General features: G+C 48.4%; 1 protein-coding gene across 5 annotated transcripts in view; it reads left to right on the top strand.

Annotated features, from left to right (window-relative positions):
- Positions 1-2,116: 2,116 nt before the first annotated feature.
- Positions 2,117-9,877, top strand: part of NMNAT3 (nicotinamide nucleotide adenylyltransferase 3) — a 115,262-nt gene continuing 107,501 nt past the window's right edge. For 2 of the 5 annotated variants that reach the window (XM_084753422.1, XM_084753419.1), the window contains exon 1: positions 2,120-2,253. Coding sequence is in view for 2 of the 5 variants with exons in the window: in XM_084753421.1 (XP_084609547.1) it covers positions 2,511-2,559 (49 nt within the window). In the remaining 3 variants the exon portion in view is untranslated. Of the gene's footprint in view, positions 2,254-2,383; positions 2,560-9,877 lie in introns of those variants that run through there. The other 3 variants (XM_084753420.1, XM_084753421.1, XM_084753418.1) reach the window with 3 other exon arrangements.

Below are 9,877 nucleotides of genomic sequence, written 5' to 3'. Positions count from 1 at the left end.
TTGGTTGGCGCCTTAGATCGAAAGAAACCCCTGGGTCCAGATCCGCCCATCATAGTGTTCTTCTTGTAGGTTTCTAGGACCCTCTGGATCCTTCTATTTCCCTATCTCCTCTAGTTGCATTCTTATACCTCATGAATAAACTACTTTCACTCAAAGACTTGTAGTGTAGTCGCTTCTGAGAGACCCGAGTACATAGTCTACATCAAATCCTTGTCCTTTCTGAGATGGCATCTCCTAGACGTCTTTAGTAAGCAGCAGGGTCATAGAGAAATTAAACTTACCCATAAGCTCCCATTATCCTTATGATATTGTAGCCAGCTGTGACCACAGTCAAGGGATCTGGTTACTTGCCTTCTGGAACTAGGCACCTATCCAGACTGAGTTTCTCAGGCCTGCCTCTCTTCCCACTATGTTAGCTAAAGCCTGGCTGTTGTGTGCTGTTCTTATTGCCTTCCAAAAGCACACACCACTTCTTGTCCAGGAAGCCAGCACTCTCTTCAGCCAGGAGAAGTCACTGTTCAAGCCCCGGTACACATCAGTAAAGAATATCCTGAGGACACTGTATGCTTAGCCGTTTTGCCACTTAAACCTCCTCCGAAGCCAGTGAGGTAGAGGGTTGTTTCTGCTGATTACAGGGAAGAACACTGAAACCTGAGTAGGGGGGGCTGCAAGCTCAAGGTCACTTTATGGAGGCACATTGTACCCTAGGTCCTAAGAAGACACCCAGAAGGCATGGGGTCTACTACCTACCTGAGTCTGGAGGTATCCTCTCCCTGGGGCCTTAGTGGGGCCAAGACAAAGGTGTGGCCTTTCCCAAGAGCCTGGGAGCACTGTGAGGGGCTAGGGGACAGGAACAGGGTCTAGAGCCAGTTTCATATAGCACTCCCCACACAGGAGTTGCTTGCTTTGTCACTGTGGCCAGGAGGAGGGGGAGATTAATGTGTAGCAGTCACAAAGCCTTGACATCATCTTTGAGGTTTTTTTTTCCCCCCCTACACTTCAACTCACTTCATTAGGATTGAAAGATGCTGGTGAACTTGATCGTCAAGACTCCTTCCTGCAAGATCCTTGTGAGCGCTGGGCAGCTATAGAGGGTTATGGGGGAGGCTGAGGAGAAGCCACACTGCATTAGCCATTAGCAGAGCAAATTAAGGTTCTAAATTACACAAAGACCTCAGGGAGAAGGGCCTGAATCTCCAAGGATTTGGTTGTAATTTTTTTTTTTTTTTAGTATGAATGAATATACTCACTAGAAAGCCTAATTGTATTTTCTTTCTAAAATAGCCCTCATTTTCCCATCCCCCAAACTGTGTCAGCTTCAGGACCGAGCCCCGCCCTCCCCCCTCCCCCCTCCCCCCCTTCTCCCTCACTAGGGCAGAGCTGGAGAATAGAGGTGTAAATGTGTCACAAGAGGGAAGCAGGGCACAGGAAGAGAGTAAATCCTCATCTAACACGGCAGAAAGTCAATAGATAAATCAAGAAATCGCTATGTAAGCTCTTTTCATCTTTTTTTTTTTTTTTTTTTTTTTTTTTTTTTTTGCGACAAGAAGTGACCATCTAAAGAAAGGACTGATGAAAAAGGAGGGCTGTGGTGAAACAGAGCAGGGAGGGCTTGTTGCTTTCATTATAGGTAGCTATTTTATACTTTAAGAACTGTTCATGCATTGTTTAATATGTTTTCAAATTCAGACTTTTGTTTTGTTCTGTATTTTTGTTTTTTGGAGACAGGGTTTCTCTGTGTAGCCTTGACTGTCCTGGACTTGCTTTGTAGACCAGGCTGGCCTCTGCCTCCCAAGTGCTGGGATTAAAGGCGTGGGTCACCACCGCCTGACCTCAAACTTTTAAAGGTAGTGAAAACTGGATAAGAAAGCGCAATACAAAAAAAATTAAAAAAAAGAAAAACAAACACAAAGCAGAAACGCCAACGGTTGCAACCTACTGGGCACCTGAGGAGCAGGGGCGGGGCACTGGGCGTGGTTTTAGGCCGGCGAGAGGGGCGGGGCTTCTCCGGACCCACCATCGGGGAGGGGCAAACCTCGAAGCCGAGTCCCTCAGGCTCCGCCCCCAGCGGGAAGCCGGGAGCTCAAGGTCAAGTTCACTCTGGGCCCCGCCCCCAGCCTGGGTTAAGGATAGTTAGGCTTGGAGCTGTTTGGCGGGTGACCTGGTCCCCCACCCTCGTCGAGCAGCAGCTCCTCAGTCCCTCTGGAGCCCCGAGCCTCTCCGGGTGTCGCTGTGGAGCCCCGCGACGCTCAGGTAAGCATAGCCAGCGGACTTGACCGCCCGGTTCTGCCCGCGTGGGTGCTCACGAGGCCCTAGATCCCGCGTTCCTCCCGGGCCCACGTGACTCTCGGCGGCTGCGACTCCGGCGCGCGCGCGCGCGCGCACGCACTCGCGGGGGTCAGGTGCCTGTGGAGCGCAAAACCGTGCCAGCTCCACGGTCAGGCTTCTGAGGGAACGGGATCGGGCTGGCACGGGTTCGGATCTCTCCTGCAGCACGAGTACAGTGGGTTATGCGGTATTCTCCTTGTGTTGGCCTGGCATGGAGCGCGGGGATCTCTGGTAGGGAGACCTACAGCAAAGATAAACCACACACGTTAAAATATGCACGTTCAAGTTAGTAGGGGCTGTGGAGGTTAAAACAAAACAAAACAAACAACCCCAGTGTTCTGGAGAGGTTTTTATCAAGTTTCCTGCCTGCAAAAACTAAAGCTGCCTGGTAAATTCTGGAATTCCAGGGTGGAAGACACTGGGACACGTTTTATCAGGAAAATAAATGCGGGCTAGGGAAAGAGGTTCGGAAAGGGTTGACCTACAGAGAGCCCGGGGCCTGCAAGTTCCTATGCCGGTCAGATTTCGTCAACTTGACGCAAGCGAGATTCCTCTGGAAAGAGGGAACCTGGATTGTAATAATCCTCCCATAGGGCGAAGGTGGTCTAGAGCACATAGGGTATTTCTTTCATTGATGATTGATGTGGGAGTGTTCAGCCCACGGTGGGTGGTTCCACCACACCCCTTACCTGAAAGGTGGCCCTGGGCTGTAAAAGCTGAGTAGTAAGCCGTGGCAAACAAGCCAGAAAGCAGTGGTCCTCCGTTGGCCTCTCCTTCACCTCCCGCCTGGATTTCTATCATTAATGGACTGTGATGTTAGAAGCGCAAGCCAAATAAAGGCTTCCCTCCCGAGTTGTGTTTGTTACAACCCCTGTTCTAAAATGGGATCGCTTGTACACCTGGGAAATGGGTCTGTGGAAAGCAGTCGCCAGAGCTGTTCAGGATAGCAGCCAGTGCAGCAGGGATGAAGATGTCTTTTGCAAGGAGGCTCGGCTCCTCAGGACTGAACTTGCGGTGTCTCTCTCAGAGCAAGCCTACCTCCCCTTCCTTAGTCCGTTCTCCTCCGACATGTGAGTGCACTCTTAAGCTGAGGGCTGGTTCGACCATTCTTCTTTGAAACATCTGGCTCATGCCTTTTCCTTGGCCCTAAGGGGGTCAGAGAAGCCAGACACAAGACCTGCTCTCCTGGAGCCTCTGCAGGGTTGGCCATGTGCCATGCTGACCTTCAGCCTCATGAGGAGAAGCTGCCTTGCTTCTGTTTAGGGCAGTGGTTCTCAACCTTCCTAACGCTGAGACCCTTTAATACAGTTCCTCATGTTGTGGTGAACCTCCAAACATAACATCATTTCATTGCTACCTTATAACTGTAATTCTGCTCCTGGTATCGTGATGTGCATATATCTGATATATGGCCCCCAAGGGGGTCATGACCCACAGGCTGAGAACTGCCAGTCTAGGGACGTGTCTCCCAGCAAGCTCCGCCTGGTCCTGCCAGCCCCAAGAGCCCCAGAATACGTGCTCCCACTCTTTCACCAAGCTCTCAGCGCTTGGTGTCACTCTCTAAAATCAGCCAGAAGGCAGCTTCCCTTCTTCTCAGCTTCTCTGCTGAGGACCCTGAGAACTTGAGACCAGCACAGATTTGAGGGCGTGCTTTGCACCTGTCAGCTGCTTGGCATTTACGCATGTGTGTATTTATATTATTTCTTTTATATTTTTAAGGTTATAATATAATTACATCATTTCCCTCTTCCCTTTCCTCCCTCCAAACCCTTCCATATATCCCTCCTTGCTCTTTCAAATTCATGGCCTTTTTCTTTATTGTTGTTAATGCACATATATGTATTATATATGTATAATATATGTATGTATTATATATTACAGTATATGTATATATATAACATATATGTAAATAATATATATTATACATATATATATGCATTAACAACAACTAATGAAAAAAGAGGCTTGGTATATTTTATTCCTTGGATGATCCCGATGTCTTCTGTGGTCTTGTCTACACCACTGATGTAGAGTTAGATTTTTGATCTAAGAGAACAGAATGGGGAGCCAGAGATGGGGAGCACAGTTAAGGGAGGAGCCTGTCACCATTGGTGGGTTGTGGTCAAAACAGGATTATTAATAGGCTGTCAGAAGGAAAGGAGAAAGAGCAGCCATGGTGCAGCCCCTGTGTTTCCCCTCACAGGCCATGGCAGTATGCTGGCCAGGAGAAGAAGAGAGGCTTCAAGTTGGTGGCCATAGCCCTGCGACTTGCCAGCCTTGCGGCTGATCTGAAGAGAGAGAGTGCTGATCCTTAGCAGGTTCTTGGCATACAGTTCTGCTCTGAAGAAATACTAATCTCCTACGCTCTCCTTTTCCAAATAAACTAAAGCAAGAATAACAGCCCGCTCTAGAGGCCGCTGGGACCCGAGTACCCAGAAGCCTTGGAGTCATACCCTGCATGGAGGAAGTTTCTATGCTGCTGGTCTTGCCCATTCCTTATCTCAGCAGACACTGGTGCAGTGGAGAGGGCAGTGGGGGGGGGGAGGTTAGGAACTGGGCAGAGTGATTAGTGGGGGGTTGAGCTATCTATGGCAGTGGTTCCCCACCCCCACCGAAAGCACCAGCCTCCAAATGTGAGGCATGCTGTGTCTGCATGATAGTGGACTCAACACTTCAAAGGCCCAAGAGACTGAGAAAACTTGGGCCAGAAAAAACACAAAAGAAGAGGGGGAAAAAAAACCCGAAGAAACTAGCCAGAAGTTCTAAAGTTGCCTTCCGAGCTTAACTCACGACTGGGTGAGTCCCCTCCCCTGCCAGGGGCTACTGTTGCCTCATTGGCCTCCTTATAAATACAGTGGTATGGTTAGGATAATTGCCCAAGACTGACCTCATTCACTGAGTGGCTTGGTAGTGGTGAAGCACGTAACCCCTATACAGGGCAGCTATGCTCAAAACACTACAAACAGATGAATGAATGAAGAAATGAAAATAAACCCTTAGAACTTTCTGAAGTGTGGTGTGTGTGTGTGTGTGTGTGTGTGTGTGTGTGTGTGTAGTAGGAAGTTAAGTATGAAAGCAGAGAACAGTAATGTGCTTAAGTATTTGCAGAGGACTAAGCCCCGTAGGAGGCAGCCTGGTGGATGATCCCCCTCCCTCCCCCCCTCCCCCCACCTCCGGCTTTCCAGTCGGATTACACAGTCTATGACCAAAGTCTTAGCATCTATAAAATGAGAATCGTACGCACCTAATAGTAAGCAAGATAGGCACATGAGGGGCTAGCCTCAGCACCCAGATAGAGTATGGGGAAACCTAGTCAGTGTAAGCAAGATAGGCACATGAGGGGCTAGCCTCAGCACCCAGATAGAGTATGGGGAAACCTAGTCAGTGTAAGCAAGATAGGCACATGAGGGGCTAGCCTCAGCACCCAGATAGAGTATAGGGAAACCTAGTCAGTGTAAGCAAGATAGGCACATGAGGGGCTAGCCTCAGCACCCAGATAGAGTATGGGGAAATCTAGTCAGTAATAGCTATTTTATATTTATTAATCTGCCCACAGATGGATCACACACTACCAACCACAAGGAAAACGAAGGTCACCGATATGTGGCCTCTGTTCCAAAACAGTCCTTTCTGGTAACAGAGGCACTTCAGACAACCAGACCATGTGTGTGAAGGGCAGTCACCCTCATGTGTGTTTCTCTTATTACTTAAAACACTTGACTGTGGCGTACTTTTTCTTTTATATTTATTTATTTTCTCTTATTTTTTTATGTTTTTTCTTTTTCCTCCATGACAGGCTTTCTCTGTGCAGCCTTGGCTGTCCAAGACTCGATTTGTAGACCAGGCTAGCCTCAAAGTCATTGTGCAGCCTGCGTCTGTCTGTCTGAGTGCTGGGATTACAGGTGTATGCCACCGAGCCCAGCTCTTTTTCTTTTATTTTAGAGATTATAATATAATTACATCATCTCTCCTTTCCCTTTCCTCTCCTCCAGCCCTCTCATACACCCCACCTTGCTCTTTTTCAAATTCATGGCCTCTTTTCTCATTAGTTGCTGTTACATGCATATATGTATATACATATATAGTCCTAAATATAACCTGCTCAGTATGTATAATGTTACTCGTAAAGGAAAAATAAAACCTGAAAAATCATAATTTATGTGCCTTTTGAGTGCAGGTGTTTTATCATCTAGATAAATCTTCCATGCATCTATGTTAAACCACTTTGGGCTGTCAGAGCTCTTAAATAAAGTGGCTTGTCCTGGCCAGTGTCTGTCTGTGATCGTTTATCACCGCTCCCTGGTAAAGATGGACAGATCCCATTTCACAGGGCAGGCCTCAGGCCAGCGGCTCCCACCCGGTGAGCTAGCATGCAGACCCTGAGGGGGATAGTGCTCAGCCAGCACAGTGGGCTTGGCTGCACCTTCCCTCATAGGTGGGGCTCGGTTTACTTCTTTCTCTGTGGTGCTGGGGATTGAACCCATGACCTCATGCATGCTAGGCAAGGGCTCTTCTGCTGAGCTGTGTCCCCAGCCTCAAAATAGCCAGGCATTCCATGGCCACTGTGGATGTAGGAACACACTGGGGAAATCTGAGCTCACTCTCTGAGGTGATGGGTGAGAGGGTAAATGTGCCTGGCATGAAATGCTCACATCTTCAGGAAGTCATAGCTGTCTGATCTTGCCGTCCAGGGGTGCCATCTCTATGCCTGGCCTCTTGCCCAGGGAAGCCCGCTCTTCCTGCTGCCCTGCCTCTGGCCACAGCTACCCCTGAAATCTTGATTCATGGGCAGCTATAGAGCCACAGCTGGGTCAAGGGAGCCCCCCTCAGTCGTTTCATAATGGTGGGACGCCTGCCTGCAGGTCCCAGTGCCTCCTCTGCTGGCTGGAAGGCTTCCACACCCGTGGGGCCAAATGTTCCCTGGTCCCAACACTGTACCTGGCCTGTTGACCTGCCTCCCTCTGTCCTTTCCTTCCACAGACCTCAGACAGTGTCCTGGGGATCTGACTAGGGACACAGATAGCAGTCTTAACCCTCATGAAGCCCATACATTGGAGGCAGGATTAGTAAAGACAGACGTGAGCACATAAGCAGACACACAACAGCAAATCATCAAGGTGGTTATCTGCCCAGCAGCAGAGGCCAGGGGGTCCCGAGATGGCATGTGAGCGTGGGCCTGTGGACGCTGTTGATTGGAGGCTTATACTCACGGAACACCTGCCTCTGAAGACTACTACAGGGCATTTTTGTACAAATTCTGATGAGCGGTGATTTGTGAACTTACCGAGAATGTGTACTTTTAAAAAGGCGGGCCTCTGGCTTCTAAGCAGAAGAGTAAGTCTTGTGTTCACTGCTAGTGTTTGTGCAGTTCTCGTTTGCGTGTTGTCTCCTCAGAAACCCCAGGCACCATTACCGCCCATCTCAGGCTGAGTCAAAGCAGCAAGTGGGTGCTGACGCACCTAAGGGTGTCTTTGGTAAGGTGGATGCTGGAGCCCTCTTCCTTCTGAGTGACAGAATGCCCAGAGAGCTTGTTTTCTCCTGTGCCTAGGCCTACCAGGTCAAAGGTCCACATAGATGTTACCATAGGGCAGCCAGTGGCCTGTCATCTCAGAGGAAGGATGGGCACCTGTGCCTACTGCTGGCCCCAGGGAGGGCCTTGTCTGTCTACCCCTGTGTGAGCTGGCTAAGCTGGTGGTGTCGGGAGGAGCCTGGCCTTCCAAGAGTAGTCACTTGTGAGGGACACCATGCCTGCCTTCAACTGATAAGCCGTGACCCGAATGCCTATGGAAAATATTATCTTTCTATGCCTGAATATTATTAGAATAACATAATTTGCTTGGCCAGAGATGTTGACAAGTGAAAATCTTATTTAGAGAGCTGAGCTGCCTGTTTGCCCAGAGCAAAGGACAGAGGCACACACAGGAGGCCCCTGACTCCTCCTGGTGGGGAGTGTTTGACTGCTACACAGGCCAGTGGGGAAAGGCCGGATTCCCAGGGCACAGCTTTAATAGGATTGTAATTGTGTGGCTCATGGCCACGGAGCAAAGAAATAGCTCTGGCAATCTCCCATCCATAAAGGCTGACACGCAGGAGGTATTTATGCCTCCTGAAAGTGCATGTTAAGTGGTAGATATTTATGAAAGGGGTGCCGAGGAGTAAATGTGTCCATCAGTCAACCTGGAACTCTTTAGAGCTCCTAAGATGCTTTTAAATTAGAGCCAATCTTCCCTTGCCTTCCACCTACATCACACACACACACACACACACACACACACCAATCCCGTTCCTCTTGTAAAAATGAAGCGCCAAGGCAGGGCCAAGCACAGACAGGAGGTGGAACTTGTTGCAGAAGAGAGTGAGCACACTCATGGTGACTCTTTCCAGATCTCAGTGCTCTGGAGGTGGCAGAATGTGGGACAAGGCTGACAGAGTTCAGCCTAACTGCGTCCTACTACAGGCATCTGTACTACACCATCCGTCAGGGAGTTTGCTCCTGAGGGCGCAGAGAGGGACGGTGAAAACAAGCAAGGCTAACAGCCTCAGTCTGAGCTCCGCTAGGGGCAGAGGGGAGAGAGTGGATGCCATTGTTGTGAGAGGCATGCTGCGGAGGGCTGGGAGTTTGTCTGAGCAGGTGATCTTTGGATCAAGTACCTGGTACATGAGCTGGTGCGGAGGAGTCTGCCTGGAAATTGGTATTGACTTCTCAGTGCTGATTTTAAAGATCAGAAGTAGGTGTTTGTCACAAGAAACTATCCTTGGTAGCTGAGCCTGCTTAGATTCTAATTCTCCATCTGGCCTCTTTTATGAAACTATCATTGGCCATTTTTTGTCTTAATGTTTTTTGGAGGGAGGTGCTAATGTCTGCTCCCCACTACACGGAAGACTTCAAAGAGCTGCCGATGTTGCAAGGAGAGGGGCTGCCTGTTTCAGCCCTCACTGAAATGTAACTGCCTCTGAGCTTCTGGGATTCTTCCTTAAGAAAACAATCTGAGTCTAAAACTCTGAATGTAAATCAGTATCTATCATATCTCATCTCTGTTAATTTAAAACATCCATCTTGATCTAAAAACATCTTAACTCCTAACCAACTAAGCTTAATTGTAAGACTAAACTATCTGGTCTTCAGCCCTGTCAGAGACTTGAGAAGGAATAAAACTTAATTACCTGAGAGACTGTTTTACTTCAAGTTTGCCAAATACAAATAGCCAAATCACTATGAATGTAACATTTATATAATTCCTGATTGTTTCGTGGTTCTTCCTGCTGTATTTTATTTTATTTTACTTATGTGTAATAATATAAATGTATCTGTTTTTAAAAGAAACATAATTTTAAAAACTTGGAAAAAAAAAGTAATAAAAGAAAACAATCTGAAAAGTGGGAAGAGCCGAGGTATGGTGACAATCTGCCTGTCATCATTTGTGATGACGAAAACTTGGGCATGGCCTGAATGACACTATATAGGGAGAAGGCGAAATTACGGGGTACCACGTTGGTGGAGTCCTGTGCAGTGCTGAAGCCCGAAGTTGAGCCCCCACCTACAGAGAAA

The sequence above is a fragment of the Acomys minous genome (genome assembly GCF_964271855.1).
Source record: "Acomys minous genome assembly, chromosome: 13".
NCBI classification, from domain to species: domain Eukaryota; kingdom Metazoa; phylum Chordata; class Mammalia; order Rodentia; family Muridae; genus Acomys; species Acomys minous.
This window is presented reverse-complemented; position numbering and strand designations above follow the sequence as displayed.